Source organism: Aythya fuligula, chromosome 2 (assembly GCF_009819795.1).
Source record: "Aythya fuligula isolate bAytFul2 chromosome 2, bAytFul2.pri, whole genome shotgun sequence".
In the NCBI taxonomy this organism is placed as follows: Eukaryota; Metazoa; Chordata; class Aves; order Anseriformes; family Anatidae; genus Aythya; species Aythya fuligula.
In genome coordinates, this window is record NC_045560.1 from 15,459,586 (window position 1) to 15,483,271 (window position 23,686).

Genomic DNA, 23,686 nt, shown 5'->3' on the forward strand with positions numbered 1-23,686 from the left:
CAATGATCAATAGCCTCGGGAAGAACCTGAGACCTGGGAGAGACACTGCCGCTTCCCCAGAAGTTGGCTCCAGAGATGTGATTGTGTGGCTCAGGGTCACAGCTCCTGCTCTTTCTGCCACCGGGGAAAGGATGCTTGCAAGCTCCAGAGAGCCAATACTTGCACCACAATTTTCATGAAGGGATAGAAAAGCACAACCCTGCTTACAAGCTCTATTAAAATCCTTGTTTAAACTAAAATTAGCTGAAGGTCTCACCAAATGATGGCATTTCTTATCTCTGTGTTTGAGTGCCATAACAGGAACAAAGGAATTGAATCTAATTAGAGGATTACTTCTGGGTTTTGATAAAAAATTTGCACATCACTTAACGCGAAATGCTGCAATAGCCTTGATTTGGCAGGCGATGGCCAAAGCCAAGCTTTCCAAGGAAGCTCGATGGATGGGGAATGGACAGCACTGGTGCAGAAGAGCCTTGGAGCCCTGTTCTCAGGTACAGCTCTGAGCTGGGAGACAGGCAAGTCCAGCAGCTTCTGGCTCACCTACATGATTTCAGACTAAGATGGGGAAAAAAAAAAAAAGAAAAAAAAAAGTTTTTTTTTTTTTTTTAAATACATGAATGTACTGCAGATGGAAATTCTTTTTAATCAGTTGCAGTAAAATCAGATGACACTGTCTCAGTGCTGATGTACATCTCTCCACTACTGCACACAATTTAGTGTGGTGATGAAGAAGCATATTGGAGTTTTGGGCCTGTTGGCACTGCTTGAATTTTCAGGAAACCATGGGTGGAACATTTTTCCTTTCGTCCTTCCCAAGAAAATGAGACAGGAGGAGAGCCTACTGCCAGATGTGCCTTTTCTCTACTCTACAGTAAAGGATTACTGTCTCTGTATAATAAGTCTAGATATTTGTAATTCTCTCTAAAAAGCTGCTGGTTCTTCTTTTCCTAATTATTTGTGTGCAAAGAATTCTGTCTTGTTTTAATGAAATCCAATTTGAAAGCTATTTTGGCAACATTTAGTGAGAAAAAAAAAAAAAAAATCATTGCATATCCACTCACTTAACAGTGTTAAAATGAGACAATCCCACATGAAGCAATGCTGCCCTGCCTTGCAGAATTATTACCCAGAGGAAAAGCACACCACACCTATTGTACAGTTTCTATCTTCAGAAGCCTATGCCAGGACCTTTAGGCTGCTGTTTTCTTTCACTGCCTACAAAAGTGAGTATCATAAACAATAAGAAAGTCATTCTGCATTATTGAAATGGAAAATTAAAATAAAACATAGCATAAAATAATTATTTAAGCTATGAGAAAAAAATCTATTTTGTCATATGAAATAAAATTGTTCTACAGTCTCTGTATTTTCTTTTTTTCTGTTATTCTTTATACCACCGTTACACTGAAAACATTATTTGGCTGAGCTACAAACCTTGCAGAGATCTCTAGATTTAGGAGCTCAGGAAAAAAATGAGCCCGGCATTTGCAAAAACAGTCGCTCAAAATATTTTAGAAAACCAAAATCATGCTTGATTTCGAGTAATTCCTCTTTTAGGTATTGCAATTTATCTCAGTCCACAAGGCCAAAGGACTCCAGACAAAGTAGGTTTACCCAATTACTACAACCACGCTGGCAATTTCTGATAGTCATTGCTTCTGAGTAAAGCGTATGGACTTTTAAAGGACATAAACACAATCCTCCACACAGCTGAATTGTGAAGGAAAAGACTTGGAAGCCTCTCAGGGAGGAAACTGCTGGATTTACACTTTCATAGAATCAGTGGCTACAGTAGAGATGTGCACACGGACAGCAACTGGAAACAGAGCTGACAACCCCAGTTTCCATGGAGTTTCCACCAAGCACTAATATTTTTTCAGAAGTTATTTTCCAGGAAAACAGCCAACCAGCCTGCAATACTGTTTTTAAGAAAATAATTTTCAAGGGAGGGTGAGACAACAGAACAAGCAGTCCACAGATAGTAAGGGTCGACGTTTTCCTTTAGGGTTGTCCAATTTGCATGTTTGAATAATAATTTCAATGTGGTGCCAGTCTGTTTAAAAGTATTATATATGCAACATTTCTACTTTGTACAATTTATATTTCTACACTTTTTGTTCAATTTTTTGCCCAGTTTAATATGGAAACATGAAATGTTTTTCATCCCTTGTGTAGAAATAGGTACATGTATGTGAGTCCCATAACATTTGGACCCTTTAGTGGATTTCCAGCAAACTCAGCATGAGACAAGACACAAACACTTTTGGTTGCCTGAGAGGTATTTTTAGTGAAGAATATATCTTGAAATACTAAATGGCATTTGTTTGCTTTTTAAGGGATTCTTCCTGCTCTGCCCTGAGATCTACTCAGGCAGACTTTTAGTTGTAGCTGTTTCTGTCTGGTGCTCTCAAACCAGGGGCTGAGCAGGGGAAAGGGCAGCTCAAGAGATGACATACAAGATTTAGCTAGCAGCACCAGTAGCCAAAGAGACGGCAGTAGCTGAGCAGTAGGAAAGTCCTCAAGCAAACACAGCATTTTGGGCAGCCAACGATGGACAGAGGCTGCCAGCCTGGAACGTGGGCTTATTTGGAGGCCAACTCAGGGCCTAGGGGTGAGGATAAGGGGCAATAGGAGTAGAAAGAGGGTTGTGAAATGAAAACCTTTGGCACATTATGGGACATTTCCTCATGGAGATAACTCAAACCCAAGGGATAATATGAGGAAAATATCATAAGCACAGGACTGCTGCATGATGCCAGCAGCACAGCATTATCCTTCATGTCAGAAACAGGGTGCTGCAACCAGAAACAGCAGTCTCATGCTCCTGCCCAAATATCCTACAGGAGATGGGAAGAACAACCTATTTGTACAATATATACAGACATAAAACTGAAGTATTAACCTAGCTCATTTAAAAGCAAGAAAATTATAAGGCTACAAATGACCAGCAGAACAGGCTTCAATATTTTCTTACAAACTCAGTTGCTCACTAAGGTTCATGTTTGCACTAGAAAAATAATAAGCAGTGGTGGCATGCAAGAGATGAATGGCAGAAAATGTTTGAAAAAAATCAAATCTAAAATTCTATCCAAAAAATCTCATTTATTTCTAGAACTAATAGGAACATCAGAGGAACACGAATCATGGGAACTTAAATGCCGATAAGAGACATGGCACTCTTCTTGGTATGTCATAACAACACTGCTGAAGAAATCCAAAGCAGAGCTGTTTATGTCCTGAATATAACCCATAAAGTTTAGCTTATAAAGTTTTAAGAAACCAGTAAATAGTTACTTCATTTAAATAAGTTAAATGTTGTGAATCAATAGTAAGCTAGAAAGTATAGGCAGATACCACCATGATATAATTAAATTAGGCTTTTTTAACACAAAAGAGAAAGTTGTTGCTTCATAGAAGATGAGAGCAAAAATCTTTAAAATCTCTAGAAAACATATATATACATATATAAGTATCTATATGTACGTATGTATAGGTAGATACAAACATAGATACATACATGTCTATAAACAGTTAAAGGTTTAGATTCCATTCCCATAATTAATCTACTTCTTTTCCCTCATTTCAAGAAACCTAAAACCGGAAACTTGTCTTTTATTTACTAGCACTGGAAAGAAAGGTAGCTGACAGTGAGACACACCTAAAACCCAGGAGAAAGAAAAAAAAAAAAAGCTAGAATTCATATTTCTTCCTTACCCAGAACCCAGCACTGAGCCATTGGGGGACACTTCTCTACCACTGAATATAAGCTTGGGAAATTAAACTTTAAAACCATGAGCTGTTGAGAAGACAGTCAAAGGACTCCTGCATTAAATTAACTGCATATTGCGTAGTCTGATGCTGGTGGATGAGACCTCCTCTGTCATATAACAGATCATTTAACACAACTGTCCTGGGATTTCCTTTTATGCATAATTTATGTCAAAGCAGGTCTTTAAGTGCTGTTTTGCTTCCTGCACTAGTCTATCCATGATACTTCTTCCTCCAGTGATCAAAAGGCTAAAGCAGATTACAAAATATTGCAAAGACAAACTGTAACAATTATTTTCAACTGCCAAACAAAAACATGTATTTATCTCATAACCAAGCTTTTTCTTTAGCAATGATGTCTGTAAAAAGACAAAATGATAAAAATGGCCCAGTGGGAAAATAATAATAATAATAATCTGCTGTTAGTTCATTTTCCTATATTCCAAGACAAAACTTATTTCCAGATATACCACAGTGCTCTTAAGGTAGTAATTGTGGTAGGAAAAAGAAAGTATAAGGTGATATAACAAGCTTAGTACATGGATTTATCAGTTCTGTGTCATTTGGATTTACTCCAACAACTAAACCAGAGCAAAAGACAAGCCTTTGCTTACATGTGAAGTGTGATAAGCAAGCCTGGACCTGTTCCAGCAGGTGAAGCCAAGGATGTTCCTAAGAGTATGACTAAGATGAAAATGTCCAGATTACAAGAACAACAACCTTCATTTTCACTTCAGTCCTGTCCTTCCCAACAAAAATTAAAAAAGCATGCATGCAAACAATATGCTACTTATATTCAGTTTACCTCCACTAAAAAGGACAAGGTGGAACAGTTGAAGTGGTAACAGAAACACCCAAGGGTTTTCCTGGTTAAAAAAAAAAAAAAAAAAAAAAAAAAAAAAAAAAAAAAACAGAAGGGAAGAAGACACAAGTCACTTGAAAGCCCTAAACATTTTGTATAAATAACCTGTGATGCTATCCAGAATCAGCTGAGCTGCAAGCATCGTCTGCCCCAACCATGAGTCAGCCTGAGTAAGTGCAGTGTACTTTTATGGTACCATCACAGACAGAAAAATACAACTCTCGGCAGTACATAAGAAGTCTCTGAAATATGGAAGGAGCATTTGGTGGGAAGGCATTCTCTACTATTGGCTGGCAGTGAAATCAGCGGAATAAAGAAAATACCAGCATACTTAACATATCTGTCCCCTTATTTTTAGCCCAAACAGTGGACTGAAATCAAGGCATAAAATGAAAGGCAAACCACGTTCTCTCATGCAAAACAATTTTAAACTCTTTGCACACTGCTCCTTCTGCCCTGCAGCTCTCAGCCTATGCAAAGGAGCCCTGTGGCACTTCGGACTGGGTAAACACAGTGCTCACAGCTGTTTGCGTCCCTCCCGCTCACACTATGCCTAACATCCTGGCTGGTAGAAGTTATATTTGCATTTAAACACGATAAGACTGATTTATATTAGAGGAATGCTTCTGATCAATCATTCTTGCTGAGTAGCCAGTGACTAAGTGGAAACGCTTCACAGGGTGCGCTGCCGAGTAAGAACTGAGTAAGTTTATGAAACACTGGGACTTGGCCAGCAGTCTCTAATCTACTTAGCTGATAGCATGCAACTTCCTGTCACGGCTAAAATTGGACATCCACGCGTTTCTTCCAGTATTTGGAAGAGCCCAAGTAATCGTGATTATGGAACATAAAAGGTAGGGCTCTTTGTGCTTGGCTTTGCCAAGGAAAAGTCCGCTGCCAAGTACAAGCCAACTGCTACAGTCAGCAGAGAGAGATACGAGACCTTTGAGGCCTTTATCTTTAGGTGGCATGAATCACTCTGTCCACTGACTTACGGTATCAGCCTAGAAACTAATTAGCTGTCTCTGGATGAGGCAAAACCCACCAAAAGTTTCGTGCTGTCTGCATGTAGGATGGATCACAGGCTGATGGTCTTTGTCAGCCTGTCAATAGCTATGGGTCCAGTGGGGCCATGAAACTAGCGGGGGCAGCAATCTGCACCTTGGCCTTTGCCAAGTTTACAATCCAGCGGCCTCTGAACAGCTGATCTGCTGCTGAAGGCTCCTTGCAGAATAATTTTATAAGGCACAAATAAATATTTACAGCAATAAAGCATTGCTCCTCTGATATTTGAAAAGTAATAAAATCAAAGGATTTAATTTAAAATCCTAGACTTTTAGGATGTTTTCAAGAAAGAAAAGTGCAAAAGGAGGGGTTTAGACCGAAAAAAATGCTACTACTGTGTTGTTTTTTAAAAGACTTGTGTTGCCAGTAATGGCAGAAAATGTTAAATTATCAAAACAGATATGTTTCAAAGCTAATTTAATATTTACTCTTAATCATGTTTTTAAGCTTACAGTGTTGGATCTGCTTAGACAATAAAACGACGGGCCAATTTTTATTTGGGGTTCATGTTAGCTCAGTGCACTGGCATCTAAGAGAATAACATCTTGAACTGAATATCATCTTTTCATTTTAGAGCTTTTTACAATGTTAGCATTGCAGTAATTTATTTTAAGGTTCTAGGGAATTTATTAATGCCAGCCTCAGCAATGTTTCTGTAAACCAGCAAAATTAATGTATAAACATTATTTCCTCATGAGGGGAGTGGAGGGGCAGACGCTGAGCTCTGCTCTCTGGGGACAGCAACAGGACTCAAGGGAACGGCATGGAGCTGGGACAGGGGAGGGTCGGGCTGGGTGTTAGGGAAAGGTTCTGCACCCAGAGGGTGGTCGGGCAATGGGACAGGCTCCCCACGGAAGTGGTCACAGCACCGGGCCTTCTGGAGTTCAAGAAGTGTTTGGACAATGCTCTCAGACACATGGCTTAGCTTTTGGGTGGTCCTGCGTGGAGCCAGGAGTTGGACTTGATGATCCTTGTGGGTCCCTTCCAACTCGGGATATTATGGTTCTACAATTCTGTGATTATATGATTCCATTACTACTTTCAGTCAAGGCCAAATTTCTGTTTATAACTTGCCTTTTTCTGTTATACAGCTTTTTTATATTTACGCATCTAAGAAAATCATCTTCCTGAACATTTATGTTTTTCTTTGGAAAGAATAAAGGGACCCACCATTTCCAATAAAATTAATATTAAAAAAAAAAAAAAAAAGGTAAAATAATTCCTGCAATCTCTCATACTTGGGGCAAAGTTTTGATGTTCAGCACTCATCTGGCCCATGAGCCATCAGATGCAAATTGCCTTTGCATCCCTGATGGCAATTTAGTAAATCGGGCTGCTTTATGAGAGTGGACTATCTCAGTTCACATATATTTGATAGAAACTTATTAGCATTTGACATTTTACAAAGTTTTGGAAGAATATTCAGACAAAGCAGATGAAGCGATCTAGAGGCTCACAGAAGAAAACAGAACGAAGGAAAGACAAGGATGGGATAAGATGGAAGATGGATCATATAGGGAACAAGTTTTGCTTTGATGTTGTTACTACCCGAGCAAAAGGACCTAAAATTCACATTTACTGGTTTGAAGACAGTTTAATTTTAGCTAAACCTCAGCTACAGCAGAAAGGCAATGCCACATATTAAAGTATGTGGTTACAGAAAATACCACAGATTCTGAGTAAGCTGTGAGGCAAAGGGCTGAAAGCCAAATGACTTTCTACCACCTGAGCAGTGTGACATCCAGCACGGCCTACAACTGCGTTACCCTTGTAGTATTTCTTACTGTTTGCTTTTTGTTTTTGCTTGTTGTGGTTCTTTGTTGCTTTTTTTTTTTTTTTAACAAGAACTAGACTGATGAGTTCACCTCCTCATGGTGTTCCACCTATTTCTTTTTAAGCTGTTCTAAGAATTACTTGTGATTTTTTTCCATTATATTCACTGACGATTGTTTTTGTACTTGCATGCCTTGATGGTTCATTATACCCAGAAGAAATCAGAATGGAGGTTTGTGTTTGTAGCAATTATAATATCAACTCTGGCCAGAATATCCTACCACAAAGAATATCAGCAAATATCAGGGCTTCTTACTGTAGTTTCACACCTAACATTTAATTAATGAGGTATTTAAGAGCCTGCGCGAGCGGACTAAGAAACTGATTTTTTTTCTTGATGAGTCCAGTGAGGTAGACAATTTACTGTTGCAAAATACTGTAACTGCTGGCAGAGTCAAAGAGAAACTTGGTGGATAGCACAAAGTCAGAACCGCTTTGTATTAGCCTCTGCACAGATGACAAGATAGTGGGATAAATCAATACTCGGGCAAAACTGCTATTAACATCCAGACGTAACCTCTTAAGAACAAGAAAATTTATGACACTTGTGCTAGAAGGAGAACAATATATGGAGATCGTTGAGTTTGCAAGTGAGAATTTTTGGCTGTGAATCACTGGCATCTTAGACCAAACATTATTACTGCCAAAGTATTTTAGATATGAGTATAGGAAATAGAAAAATGAGTAGAAGAAATTATTTGAAGAAACAGTCAGGAGAATAAGGCTGAGTGTGTAGGAATGAGGAGGATAAATTGGGGATTTCAGAAGAATCTCAGCATAGGACTCTTTCTTCTACTTGACGGAAACAATATCAGAAAAATAATATTATGTTCTGGTCTTTTTTTGCCATTGTTTTCTCCTAGAACAGCTGATCATCTTATACAATAGTGATTCCATTTGCCCACATCTCCTTTCCCAGAGGCGGCATTTCTATTTATTTACTTCAGACTATTCTTCCTGTTTCTTGCTTTCTAGTCTTGCTTGCTTACAATCTTGTTTTCCGTATAGCTCCTCTTCCTCCTTGAACACCAATGAATATAAAATTTGTCCTTACTCCTGCTCTTACGCCACAAACATTCACTGGTAGTAGGTTGTTGCCCTCTCCTCCTTTTTCTGTAGCAGATGATATCAAAGTCCTCCTCTCTCATTCCTGTACCTCCCCTGCTCTACAAGAGTAATAACAACTGCATTGAATTTAAAATGTTGGAGCATGTCCCTCATGGCAAAACTGAGAAAGAAAAATTATACAAAGGAAAACTCTCACAACCCTCCTTGCATGCTTTTTTTTTGGGAGCAGTGGAATTCAGTTTTTCCCCTAACATGCATGAGCTGCTTCTCCAAGCAGTGGGAATCCCCTGAGAAAGAGGGAACAGAATCTGCAGGCATGTGGCCTCAGAGCCCCGTCCTCCCTCATCACAGAATAAAAGCAGCACATGGTAAGAATTAACTAACTGCTGAAACTCAGAAGGTTATTGTGCATTCAGAATTATCATCCTTTGGGGATATTTCTAATCTCCCATAGGCGTTTTTTCTTGGCTAATTAAACACTAGAAGATCTTCAAGCCTGAAGTTTTAAAATCAATTTCTCTACCAAACTTGCTTGATTTCAAACAAAATACTGAGCTGGTGCAGAAACTCTGCCCTGTGTTATCATAAGCCTTTCCTTGGAACACAAATCTAAATGACTTTATTCTCTTTGTTTAAATCCTACTCACTTCCTTATTTTGGAACACGGTAGGAGCCTGTACTTCATGCCTAGGCATGGAAAAGGATTTCTACCTTGTTTATGAGAGACAAAACATTTTAAAGAATTTATACATAAAATAAATTGTCTTTGTAATGATAGAGATTCAGAAAGCAGCTTAGGAAGAAATATATCCATGTGGCCAACAAGGAATGCATATACTATTGATAGCAGGGAAAACAGGACTGCAACAGAAATAGCTTAGCTGATTCAAAAATATGCACAAAAGGATGAGGGAGGAGTTTTGTGGGTGAAGTAAAGGCAGAAGAAGAGCCAGAGGAAGTCAGACAGACTGACGGGGCACAGCACAGCTATAACCCAAGCTGCCCTTCAGCCCCAGCAGCCCGCTGCATGCCTGTGCAATGGATGCCCTCTTGTCCTCCTGCTGCCTGACAGCCAGAGCCACAAGGTGTTCTTAAACACTGCTGAGCTGAAGGAAGGGCTTGGTGGACTCTGACCTTTTTAGCTTCATGTTAGACACAGGACTGATTAAACAAAATAGAGAGCTAAGCGTTGATCATAAACCAGACGTTAATGTATCAAGCTTACTGCAGCTAAGTGCTGAACGTGACCAGGAGGCTGATCCAGAAACAGATCTGGAACCTGATCCAGCAGGGCATTCAGTGTCCTGCAAGAGGACAGTCTTGGAGAGCAAGTCTTTGCTGCCAGACTACAATCTGCTGCAATCTTCCAGCTCGCCGTCCCTGTGACTCACGTCACTCCAGCCTTTGTGTAGGGCAGGAGAAACTCACCCCAATGTAAATGTACCACTCTGTATAATGGGCACATTGTACGTGGCCGATAAGCTGCCAGGTCAGCTCGCTGTCTGCATCTGTGAAGAAAAGAGACAGAGGCTGACATGAGAATTAATGACCACAACCACTTAGCACCATCGCTTCCTGCACCAAGCGAGCCCATCTTTTAATACTACGTGCTAGCGGTCTTGTGGCCGTGTCTAACATCTCCTTCATTCTCCCTCTCAAAAGGCACAACCCCATGCTGAGAAGATTCCAGCAGGGCCCCTTGCTCGCCATGCACCTCCACAACCATGCAGAGGTGGCTGCGGTTCCTTAGCAGGGGCCATGGATGCTGCTCCGCTCCCAGGCCAGGGTAGGGAAGGTTGGTGCTCACCGAGGTGGCAGCATCCCAGGAGGTCTGCCTTGCTTTTATGGCATGGTGTGGTGGTGGTGTTTGTTGTTTTTTTAGTTTGAAAATAAAAAAGAAAAAAAAAATTGAAGTCCTAGGTAGGTTAGAAGCATTTTGAACAGGAAGGGGGAGAAAAGAAAAGAAGGGGGGAAAAAGAGAAAGAAAGTACTCCACTCTCAGTAACACATGTTGGGAAAGAGCAGTACAGATAACACTCAATGAGGCTGAGACAGGCTGTTATCTCATGTGGTGTGAAGCAGCGAAGACTTGTGTTAGGAAGTGGTGAGATTATGAGCGAGGTGGGAAGGAGCAATGCTCTGGGGAGAGCCTGCCTAATTGTGGGCATGTGGGGACCAACATGCAAAACGCAGCACTCCTCGCTGTGGCCCCAGTTGCAAAGCATCTCCCTTTAAACCCTTTGCTGAGCTTCAGGAGCAGAGGCAGCGAGGTGGAGAACAGCCGTGACATCCCCCCAGCTGCATGGGCTTGGGCACCCACCAGAGCTCAGTGGGTGCCAACAACCTGCAGCCACCGGGGAACTGCAACCAAGAACCCCACCCCAAAATGTATGTATTGGTACCTACAGATAAAATGATGCTCTGAAAATTGGCCAGAGATTCTCAGGCTGCGACCTGGTGCTCCACCAACCACTCGCTACTTTTCCATGATATGTGGCTCTCTTTTGCCAATGGCTCAGATTAAAAGATAGCTAGACAGAATTAAAACATATTCTTTAATGGACTTTTATAGCAAAACTCTAGTAGGTACAAAAGATAACTCCATGTAATTAAATCAGCTGTACTCACTAAGTAATATATTTTTCCAAATATACTGTAGCCATTTTGAAAGCAATAACTAAAATGCTAAAATATTTTTCTGACTACTTATGACTTTTTCGATAATATGATATGCAAACAATCGTAAAAACAAGAGGTATTTACAAACTATTTTGCTATTTCTGTTGGTATGTCTGCAGACATCACTTTGCCAGCTCCCCTGAGACAGTCTATTTTGCAGCACAGAAATTTATGTCTTACATTGTTCACAGAAAATGCATGTAGATTACACGGAAAATGAAAGGCACCATTACCAAGTGACAGTGCTTATGGTTTCCTAAATATAATCCAAGTATTAAATATACATGAAGAAATCAGGGAAAAATAATAATATTATTTTAATATAATTACGCTGAATAAATAAAACTAAGTTAAGCTAACTGAAGTAATATAATTCTGATATTTTCCAATTATTGTATTGGTTTGACACATGCATGTACATGGAGAAGGAAGAGTGAAAAACCTACATCCGAGTCCAGTAGCAAAGAACCACAATCTCTCAAAATTACAGAATAAGCAATAGCTAACGGAAAGCAAATCCAGCAATATGAAAAAAAAAAAATTGGTGTACATACTGAGTGAATACACACAATTTCATACTCCTTTGCTTGGTGTCACATTTGCTCACCTATTTTGTGTAAGATGCAAGGCTGTGGATTCCCAGAAATGATACCCACGCCTAACAGCAAACAAACACTTCCCTGCTGCCTGCTCAGACCATGGAAACCTGCCTTTGCTTGATCGCCTTCATGCAAAAATGTTCACTCACTCTCACAGATGTTGTGTATACCACAATATGGAGATGCTACATTAAACATTTTGACATCATCTGCAGTTGCGTCTGCTGGCTCAGATACCTCCAGCATTTTCTCTGACATCTTTAGTACTTCGGAAGTGTTGGAAAATAACAAATGGCATTCGTGCACATCTGCACTCTCCAAAAGGAGTCCAGAAAGCGGCCAAATAATTCAGCGATTCTTTTCAGCCATTTGGGAGGCTTTTCCTGCCAGCTTCCTATCGCACAGTCAGCCACTGGTAACTTGACGCGCAGATGTCTGCACTGGGAGCTGTGGTAGCATAGGAAGCACCAGTTTGCTAACAGTTTATTGACTCCTCAGCCCCAGCAAGCCACAGCCATGACAATGGGGGCCACATTTGCCACTGCTTGTTTGCAGTACACCATACTGCATGTCCACTCGCGATTTGCATATTCTGGCAAAGCGTTATTATTTCTTTTTTCTTACAGTAAGGATAGATACCTCGCCTAAAGACGTTTTTCTCCCCCAGTACCTAAATGCCTTGTGGCAGATTGCTATCCATCCTGCATTTGCTTTTGTTTTGTGTGATATGCTGTTTCGGAAGTTTGTTTTTATGGCAGCTTGTTTCCCTGTTCCTGGCAGCATTAATAATGCATGCTAAGTTAACTGCTGCACCATATGGTTCCTGGCTTCTTTATCTCTCATCGTGCGAGTTATTTCTTTGCCACTTTGGTTGTTCGGTGTTTGCTTGTGATGAAGTTGCTTGGAAAGCAACTGACAATTTCATTTTCTAAACACGGTGTAAAGTTGTAGGATTGCAGCTGAACCAGCATTAAAAGTTTGTTGCTGCATCGAGAGACTCCATCCTCAACAACTGCACAAAGGGAAGACGCATCCACACCACACGTGCCTGAGTAAGGCAGAAAGAGTTTCTATTTTTATTTTAAAGCGCTGTTAGTGAGAAACTGGAGGAAAAGGGATAAAAACGATTATCGGTCGTGAGTTATCCTTCCCAAAGAAGCACTGGCACAAGCTCCAGCGGCAGCAGGTCGGTCCCAAAGCACAGGGCGCCCTGCGGCACTTTACCTCCCCGAAGAGCCCCGAGTGCCACTTTTCCCTTCTCCATCAGCGGCTCCCCACGTCGGGGGGCACTCGGAGAGGAGCAGCAGGCTCCTTCCCCGGGGCTGGGGACCCCGCTGGGCTCTGCCCCGGGGCTCAGCACACGGACCCCGCCCGCTCCCTGCCGCTCCCTCACACCCGGGGCCGGGAAGCGCGGGGCCCCTGCGTGCTCCCAGCCCCGACGGCGGGCGTGCAGCTGATGAAACGCCACCAAATAAGGCGATGGCGGCCGCCTCCGGGGGAGCTGGGGGACAGCGGGGACACCGGCGATCCCTGAGAGCCCGTCCCGTGCCCGCCGGGGCTGTTGATGGGGCGCAACCAGCGCCAGGCGGGGCGGCCAAGCCGTGCTGCTCGGCGGCCAGGGCGAGCCCTCCCGCCCCGCTGCTCGCCTTCCAGCCCCCATTCTCGCCTTCCAGCCCCCCTGCTCGCCCTTCTCGCCCTCCTTCCCTCCCCAAGCCGCAGCCCGGAGCGCCTCCTCCGCGCCCCCGCCCGGGGCTTGACGGCAGCGGGGAGGAATGTGTTTCCGGGGCGGGGAGAGGGCGGCCGAGCGCGGACCTTCCCCTCCCTCCCCTTCCCTCCCTCTCTCCCTCCCTCCTCTCCCTTCCCCCGCCGCCCCGTGCGCCGGGCACCCCCCCCGACACCCCGGAGGAGCGGAGGGCAGCCGGACAGGACAGGACAGGACGGGAGAGGAGAGGAGAGGACCGGAGGGACGAGGAGGGAGGCAGGCAGGGCGCCCCGCCGTGCACAGCCCAGCCCAGCCCAGCCCAGCCCGCTCCCGGGACGCCGGGGCGCGGGGGGAGCCGCAGGCGGGCGGCCCGGAGCGCGCCCCCTGGCAGGAGCCAGCAGCGCCGCGGCCATGGCCGAGGTAGCGGGGGGACGGGGGTGGGACGGGAGCCCCCCGGGAGGAGGTTGGAGCCCCCCCCGGGAAATGGCTCGGAGCCTCCCGGGCGGGGATGGGAGGCGGGGAGCCCCCGGGAAGGGGTCCGGGAGGGCTCCTCCCCGGCCGGGAGCCGCCTGGCCCCGGGAGCGGGGCGGGAAGGTGCCGGGCCCGGGCTGCGGCTCCTTCCTGTGGCGGCGGGACGGCGGCCTCGGGCCTCCCCGCCCGCTGGCCCCTTTGTCCGCCCGGCCCCGGGAGGGATGCGGGGAGCTCGCTTCGGTGGCCGTCCCCCCGCCCCCTACCCCCGGTGTCTGTGAAGTTGGAGGCGCCCCCCGCACACACACACACGCATACACCGAGGGGTGTCCGCCCTGCGGGGCTGCCTGCATGGCGGAGGGGAAGGGGCGAGTGACAGGAGTGGGGCAGGGCAGGAATTTGGGCGGCTATCTCGAGGTTTTGGGCCTGTTGGATTGTTTGAATGGCTGCGGGGGCACAAGGCAGCGCTCGGGCTGCCTTCAGCTCGGTGCCTTTTCTGCTGGCGCTGAGCCTTCGCTCTATACGAGCTTGTTTTGGGGTGGGGGGCTTTTATGCGATCCCTTTTCACGTGGTGGTTTCTGAAATGCCCTAAAACAATGCGAGCGGCGCGTTTTGTCCAGTATCGCTGCCTTCGTGTACCAGATGGCTGGGAGGAAGCTTGAAGGGTGAAGGGATCGGAAATTCTTCCCTGACTCACTGTTAGGTCGTGTTTAGCGCCAATGTCAGATGTCTTCGTCTTATGGAATAAACGTCTGCCCGCCTGTTAGACTCATCAGGTGGTCTTCGTGGCTGTGTTTCTTTATCAAAAAAAAGTTGGACAGGAGTTCTTCATTTCTGCTGGGTTTCTCTTTTGTATAATACAACGGTGCATTCATGCCAACACATGTGTGCATACTTGTTGGGTGAAAAATGCTGATTTTCTGGTGGATTTACCAGCTTGGTGCTGCAGTCCTGTTCATGCCAACGCACACAAACCTTTAAGAGGAGGGCTCAGTGCCATTCAGATCAGTCAAACCACTTGTGGCAGGCGCTGAGCATGTGCTCAGGTGTTGAAATGGAGTGGGGCTTCGCGTGTGTGGAGACGGCTTTAGATAATCTGCGCTCCTGGCACATTCACTAGGTGATGGTGGCGGGGTGAGAAGAACCAGTTTCCTACTGTGAAATGAGATGACTTGATAGTAACTTTTTTTTTTTTTCCTTTTAAAGAAGCGTTGTGCGACTAGAAGGACTTAAATTTGACAAATTAAGCAAGACTCTAAAAGTAGCGAAGACATTCATTGTCCGCGTCCACCCCCGTGACGAAACTGATGATTCATTGTCCTGTCACCAAAAAAAAAATTATTTGCCTCTGGCAAATGATTAAGTAGCATTTTGCAAGCCTGCCTAAGGCTATATTTTTAAGGGTTGCAAAAACAGTGAGCCATTGGCAATAGGTAGGCAAGACGAGGCAAGTTCATGATGAGAACACCTTCAACTTTTGTCCTTTTCAAAGATGTTTCATGAAGTGGAAGGTGCAAACTCAACAGGCTTGGAGGATGGTACCTTACCGTAGTCAAAGTTGGAGCTGGTAAGTGCTGTGCCTCTTTGCCAGCCGAGTGATAAATAACCAGTCTTATTTCAAAAATGAAGTGTCAGCAGTTACAGATCTGGTGTCCTTTTTGTGCAGCCAGGGAGACCATTTGGCTCTGGACACGCGTTTGTCCCATCTGCATAATGGTCCTAGTTGTGTCCGCCCTCACGAGGGACAGATTCAGAGGGCTGCAAGTTTTCTCTGGAATATTCATGAGCTTCTGATGTGAGTGCAGAATTGCAGTGTTTTGTCTTGTTGAGTTTAAGTGACTCGAGTGGTTAATCTTCTGCCACTTCCTTTGGGAAGTGATTCCCACAGCTGAATGCAAACTGTCCGGAAACTTTTCCTGCTGTTCTTTCTTCCTGATTCATGTTCTCATCCCTCTGCTCTTAGCCATGCTCCCCGTACTTCTCTCGGGGCAGATCTGCTGTCATGCAGTTTTAAAAAGAGCACATTTGGTACAGCTCAGGAAGTAGTAACTTGGGCAGCAGCAGGGCCAGCTCAGAGGGTGACACAGCCGCGGGGCTGACACATGCTGTTCCCCCGAATATAGTTCCCCCTCTGCCTTTGGTATGAGCACTTCAGCTTGCCCATAAGCAGTTGTCATGCCCACCTTCCACCACTCTTGATTTAGACGATGGGTGTGATGTACAAGTGCCCCTTGGTGAAGCCCGAGGCCCAGCCTGTTACAGACCACATGGCTCTTTGTGGCAGCGCGGCCTTCAGAAACCGTCGTGATGGTGGCTGCCGCATGACTGCTGTTAAGGACCGATGAAGTACCTGCTCTGCAGTGGGACCTTTTTTGTAAGCTATCAGAGGCTGTGCTTTTGGAACAGGCTCCCCCTGATGTTGCTCATTCTCCTCTAGCAGCAGACATGGAGGTGGGCATCTGCAGAAATAAATGCGGACCAATGCGTGATGCCTGGCACAGCCTCAGTGCATGTCACCACTGCAGGTAGGGTGCAGATGCCTTCCGTTCCCTGCTAGTTGACAGAAAATGTTGCCCCCAGTGTGTGGTCTCATGAGTGTTTTTTTGGGGGGGAAAGAACAGAGCCAGAATGGACATTTTCTGGCAGTTGATGGGCCCTACCTCCCCATCCCTGCCACCTTTCCAAATACTTTTTGTGCATCTTCCATGTGAGAGCTGCTGTTGCAAGCAGTCAGACCTTGCAAAACTGCAATTAAAACAGGCATTTTAAAATTTTATTATTTTTTTTAATCAATGTTAATTAAGTATGTCAAGTTAACTGGCTTTAAGATTCATCGTGCCTTCTCAGATGACACTTGGAAGGACATTAGTTAGACCTGGAAGAGGAATCCAGGCTTGGCAGCAGTGGAGCCTGTTCTGCTGTTATTTTCTTTTCTGGAATTTCAAGTGATGTATGTATTTGTTTATTTTATAGGTTGACTGTTCTCCTTGGCAAATTTTTATTTTTAGAAACTGCGGTGAGCCCTCTGAGAGGGAACCCTTGTTGGAATGTCTTTTTTCTTTTTTAAGCTTCTCAGAATCCACTGGTAGAGGTCATAAAGCAATTACATAAATTAAATAATTCTTTAAAATGCAATTAAGGCGACTTGTAGTTAGATTTTTTTTTATTGTCATTTTAAAAGTACTTACCAGTTTGTGTGCTATTTCCCTATGACTAAATTTTTATGCCATCTACCACATTCTGTGCCCCCATAGAAATTTGCCTGTCTCTCAGCAGCAGAAAGCTCAGAATTAGCTCTGTACTTTCCTGCCTCTCATATCCCATCTCGTATATTGCTAATTATGCACTTGTCTCTACTCTGCCTTGCTCTGAAGACACTTCATAACAGTAGTGTGCTTGTTAAGAGCTTTCGTGTATATATGCATTGGGATTTTTTACACGATGATGTGCATCTTAAGGCTTTACAGGAAAATGAATCTTTAGCCTAGCAGAGGCTTAGCTGGTATTTCTGAAGAGGATCTTGATTATTTTTCAAGCAGGGGGTGACAGAGAATCACAAAACTTGAAGAGAACTGCAGATGAACACGTTCTGCAGCATGATCTCCTGGTCAGATGTTGGCAGTATTGTGCCCAGATTTAAGGCTCCTTTTGTGACAAAAAGTCAAAATTAGTTGGTTTGTTCTAATATTAATTGATGTTGTCACTTACTGGCCAATATAATCTTTTTTTTTTTTTTTTTTTTTTTTTTTTTTTCCCGTGTAGTTCTTCCTGTGTTGCTCTGTTTTGTGACATACTGTGTTGTAAACCTTCTGAATAAAGGCTGATGTTACTTGCTGTGCAGTACCCACAGCTGACCACAGTATTGACCAGCGTCTGTGCGTTGTCATAGTTATGGACATCCTGGGGTAGCCTACAGAGTCTTTTTCATGTTTACCCAGAAATGGAAAAACAAATTCAATTATTATTTTTTGTTGTTGTTGTTCTTCCCCAGTTTGTCCTCCATGGGCATGGCCTGGTAACCTAAACTTGAAATTTTAAGTCAGGGTAGATTTCCAATAAGACCTTTCTCTAAATTTACTTCTTTCCCCCCATGTGGATGAGTAATGTAAGTACCAGAATAAGTATATACAACTTAATTGTGAGAAAACAACATGTGCTTTGGCTGTAGGAGCTTCTAGTCTGATGTAAAACATATATCAGCTTGCTTAATAGATTATTTTGGAAATGTCATGCAAAGAAAATGAAAATTCTGACTTCTGTGAATAGAAAATAAGACAACAGGCATCTCACTGGCATCACTAAGTAGTACAGCTGTGTTTTTCAGTATTGAGGGTGTACTCTGTAGAAGAATGTTGCTAATAAACATACTCTGTTTTTGTAATAACCACCTTTTACTTTTCTATTCTTAAACCAATTAGAGTGATTCTGTGGGCTTCCTAGGGTATTTAATTGTCCCATTAACAATTTGAAGATGTTTTAAATCTGCAGAGATGGTGAAGTCAGTAATTTAGTACAAAACTTGTGCATAACCAAGCAAATGCACAAAAGCAGCTTGGCGAGACTATAATATCAATATTTACTTTGGGGAAAGGTGATGGGATTCCTACCCGACCTATAATCCTCTTTGGGATGTCACTGAATAAAAGCTATTTTGTGTATTAGAAGGATCTTTTTGTCTATATCTTTCTCAATTTCTCTTTACAGTCAGCTGCAAAAAGGGTTATGAAATATGTTTTCTGTCTTAAAAGCCCTTTCATGTGCTTTTTCTTTTCCAGCAGCAGCAGTGAAATATCATTAGTATTCTTGTGGTTTTTATTAGAGGGGAGAGTTTTGAGTAACAAAATTGAGCCTGGAATCTTAACTTTGTTATTGCTAGGAAGAGCTAAGAAGAGTTTGGTGTTTTCTCACCATCGTTTTCATTCTTTTCGCTTTCTCAGAGAAAAACATCATGTGTCTCTGTGAAATTAATGTAGTTCTCAAGTTCTGCCAACAAACCATTAGTTTCCTGTCTATAGATATTTTCCCTAAACCTCTCATTTGTGAGACCACATTTAATTGCAGATTCTTCTTAAAATGCTCAAATGCTTATAAGCTATAACAAGTTCAATATAGTGTTTTCCCCTTAAAAAAAAATCAACATAATATTTGCAGTTTATGATTTATGCAGTTTATGAATTTATGAATTTATGATTTGTGTTTTGTACAAGATTGCTTGTGCTCAACTTAGTCCTAGCTTTGAGTTCACTTAGTTTTAACTTCTGCTGTCGATAGTTTCTAGTGTATGAGCAGGAAGGAGAGCCATCATTTATATGGACTCATATTAAAGTGTAGACTTCTGTGTAGTATCCATACTATGTACAAGTAATCATGTGTAATTAGTTTACTGTTACGAATATTAACAAATAATTTTCTTTTTACGTGTAGAACTGTACAGGTAATGGCACTTTTGATGTGGAAGCTGAACTGAAAAAGTGAAAGTATCTTCTTTTCTCGTTCACTTGCGGTAAAATGAAAAACAGTAATTATATATATTGGGCTAAACTGAAACACTGAAATCACCCTCATGCGAAAATGACTGAATTGTGGTTATTTAAAAGAGAAGAAAAATAATTGGATTAGATCAATTTAGAAAGAGTCAGCATTTCATTTAGGAAATGGTGATTCTTGTAAGTCAAAGGCAGTATCTTGGCTATTACGTGTATTAATCCCCGAAATCGTGTTTTTGAAAAAGAAACCTGCTGCTGAGCTTGCTGGTTTGGTACAACCTTGACCTTGAAGCAAGTATGGAGATCAGGACGTGGGGCTGTTCGTTTTTGTAAAGGGAAAAAATAAATAAGGAGAATCAGTCATTGCACGGTTTGTTAATTTTCGTTGAAGGACCTGCAGTTGATGCATCTTACCGGGGTGCAGCGGGCTGGCTGCGGGGGAAGCCCTTCGGTTTGGTGCCTTTGTACGGGGCAGTGTGCCGTGGCCTTATCCTGTCCCAACCTGGGGTCCAGTGCCACTCTGTCCCGATGAGCTGTGCAGTAATGTGAGCATCATGAGCCTAGCAGGAACTGCAGGACATCACTTGGCGGGCCTGGCGTTGGGGCATTTTGGCCAGCATCCTCTGCAGCTTCAGTTGCCCAAGTATTAAACCGGGCAACACCCACGCTCTGCCGAGCACCTCAGCTATCTGCTTTTACTGATCTTAGATTCAGGCTTTTGTGTGAAGATGAGAACAGGTGAAAGGAAGGACTGTTTTTGAAGTGAAGATAAATACAAACGACTGCAATTTTTTTGATGTTAAATATAAAGCACTCTCCAAAAGATCAAGAGGTGACGCATCTCAGTAGTTGGTTGTGATTAAAATTGCATTAAATTCTGCATCAGGATGAGTTCCTGTGTTATTAAAGCATCTTTAATAGTGGAGTAACTGAAAATTTTGCACTCATCCTGTGAAACATACCTTCTTCTGATGATAAAAAGAAGAAATGAGGTAGTTTTATTAGCACGATACACAAGATCAACCAGTGTAAGGTTGATTATTTGCTGCCTTTGAAACGGTGTGTTCAGGCCGTTTTTTCTCTTTTTGGACTTGAAATTGTGTTTTAGTGTGTTAAAATCAGTTTTGATGGTCATAGGAGAAAGTCAGGAATTACAGTCTATGAAGTTTCTTTTGTGTTTTTGCAAGCTTGTATTTAGTATATGTTAATGCGCCCAATTTCTGGCGTTAGCTGGAGATTGTCCAGATACTGAGAGTAGTACTGTGGCTGATTTCTGTAAAATACAAGTCGTGGCCATTTTTGAAATGTAGGCCTTATGGTCTTGCCTCAGAATAGATACAAATCTATCCTTAATTGTGCATGAATGTAGCCTATGTCAATTTGCAAAATATGTCTAAGTGTAAAGTTTTAGGAGGTAACATTTTTTCTTTGCTTTTCCTGTGCAGTTCGAAAATGGGGCATTCCTTATCTGTTTTGTTTTTCTCATTTCTATGCAAATAAGAATCTGTGTGAGAAACAAATGTTCAAGAATGTCAGTGTTTAGATTTTCTTGGGTGTGGACGTGGGTGTTTTAAAAAAAAAAGGAAACAGCAAATTTCCTTTTTCGGAAGAACATACTATACATATCAGCTATAGGTTGTTTAAACTGCATCATAAAATTGAAAAAACAGCGATAAACATTATTTTTTCCTCTGTGCTACCTCCCTCCACTGCAGATGTTGCTTGAATTTTCAAAGGCCAGATCAAAATGTTACGTAGCCACGTTGCTGACATCAGCAGTTTCAGCAAAGAACTCAGCTTTAGCATTAAAAAGTAACTAACTGTAAAATTGCTGCCAGCACTTCTTTCGCTGCCAGCTGACCAATTTGGAAGGTGTTTAGATAGTATTAAAAAAGCTTGCATAGATACTGGCTCTTTTTGGTGCATAATTTTCAATGCAGTTTCACTTTCTGAATGAATTAATGTCTGTATTTAATATTATTAATGTTTGCTTGTAGCTGGCAGCAGTTTTAATACTGTCTTTCTGCAGAGTTTAAAGAAAAAAAGGAACTTGCTCATTAAGGAGAACTCAAAACTATGAAAACCACTTGTGTTCTGCAAATTGACCTGAATTTTGTGTTTCATAAAGTGTCCCAGTAGCCCTTGGACCATACGTTCCAGTGAAAATGCATTGCATTTTCATAGGAACATGGTATTGCAGCAATTTATGCCAAAGTAGGTCATAACTGTTGCAGTCTGATTCTCCCTGCTGCCTGTAGCTTGCAGTCTTCATCCTCCTTGCACCAGCAGTGGAAGGCACAAGGCAGTACAGTAAGTCACTGAAGTAGCTGATCTGGTCGAAAAATATCATGACAAAAAATAACTTACCATTAAATCAGCTGCTTCGAGTGGGTGGCCATGTGCATTACTAGTAACACTCGTTAGGGTAAGGGGAGGAATGGTAAAATGTGTGGCTTGTGATCAGAGGAGTGTGGAACTGCAACAATCCAGAATTAAATTGGTATAAACCGTTGTGGAGCCTTACAGCATCCGCTCATGCATGTGATGGTGCTCTTCTGACTTGAGTAATCCATGTTACCTTGCTAGGTCAGGTGAGAAATAACTCAGCGTTTCAGTTAGGTGGATTGTCTACAGTAAATATGAGTTATAGACAAAGGGTGCAAAGTCAGAAATTAGGGTCTGAAGAAGTACAGGTGTTGCCATTCAGTAGCAACAAACTGGCAGATCTGCTCAGATGCTTTGAGAAACCTCATTTTTTATCATCTTTTGCAGGACCCTTACAAGTACTTTGTGATCTCCGAGCTTAAAATTCTGCTCCGGAAAGCAGCAAAAGCGTATTAATAGGCAGGTTGTTCAGGCAAGGATGGCTTTTTATAAAGCATCTTGTGATGGATCTCTTGTAAAACTTACTCATACTGAGATTGCAGTTGTTTTTTTTTATTGTCGGATGGGTGAACTTTTTGCCAAGTGTTCAAACTCCCATATTAAAATTTGGGAGAAGTCCACTATTGCAGTGCATGCTTACGCCTAGCCAGTTGTCACTGCCATTGTATTAATCATCGTCATTAGTCATTTTGTTTATAGGGCTGTATGTGTGTGTGTGTGTATATTTTTAATGTATATGTATGTAAAAATAAGTACAGGTCTATGAAGCTGTATGTAGTGGGATGACCATTTTTTAATTTTTATTATTGACTCTGTATATCCATTTTCTTGGCCGTTTACCTGATGTTCGAAGTATGCTGAGAGTTGCTTCAGTGCAAGTCTCACTCTAAACTGTGTTAGATGACGCACCTTTTTACAACTCACAATTAAATATTTAGATGCTAGATGTTAATGTTATGCCACGTTCTTGTCATTAGAATCCTGAAATAAAAAAACAGAGTGGTTTGCTCTGCAGTAGTCTTAATTTTTTTTATTTATTTGTTAAATTTTTTGTCAGAATAAATTAAAAACAAATTGAAAAAAAATATATATATACATATCTATAACTCAGAACAGCTCTGCAGACTGTCTCGCTGTGACGGAGCAGTACCCGAGGAGAGCAGGGCAGGAAGGTAGGTGGGCCCGCCTTGGTTTAGCAGCACCCAAGGAGCGCAGCGCAGTTACCAAGGTCAGTCATTCCAGCAGCCAGCTGTGACCTTGCAGACGTTGCTTTTTCAGTACTCATCTGGCCCTTTGGAGGCCTGGTTCAATTCACTGAAGCTTACAGAAAATTGGCCTGGATGTGGAAGGGGATGAACAAGGTGTCCTCCACCAGCCCTGCAGGCCGAGGTGGCAGCTGAGGGCAGGGGGCGGTTGCAAGATGGGCAGTGCAGAAGTGGTTTTTTTGGAGGTGGGGATGCTGTAGCACTACGGTTTCTTGCAGCAGCAGTTGGCTTTCGTCTTGGTTTTAGTCGCCGAAACTGTACCAGAGTGTTCACGATGGTTACTGGTGGGTAACTCTGCCATGTAAAAACGGAGTTTCCGTTAAGTTTGCACTTTGTGGTATGCCAGCTTGTGATTTCCTGTAGTACCTGCCGTGACAGCGAGTGGGACGTTTTCAAGCATTTTTCTCTTAAAGAAATAGACGTGCAGCACTGCATTAACTGACTTTCTTTTTGCCTAAGAACATCCATACCTCTCCTCTGCTTCCCCTTTAAAACAAAGCCTTGGA

The 23,686-nt window shown here is 42.8% G+C and overlaps 1 protein-coding gene across 1 annotated transcript in view; it reads left to right on the plus strand.

Moving 5' to 3' along the window:
• The first annotated feature begins 13,845 nt into the window (after positions 1–13,845).
• Positions 13,846–23,686, plus strand: part of ITGB1 (integrin subunit beta 1) — a 43,373-nt gene continuing 33,532 nt past the window's right edge. Inside the window, exon 1 of the mRNA XM_032180845.1 lies at positions 13,846–13,996. Within this exon, the coding sequence (XP_032036736.1) occupies positions 13,988–13,996 (9 nt within the window). The 5' untranslated portion in view covers positions 13,846–13,987. The remainder of the gene's footprint in view (positions 13,997–23,686) is intronic.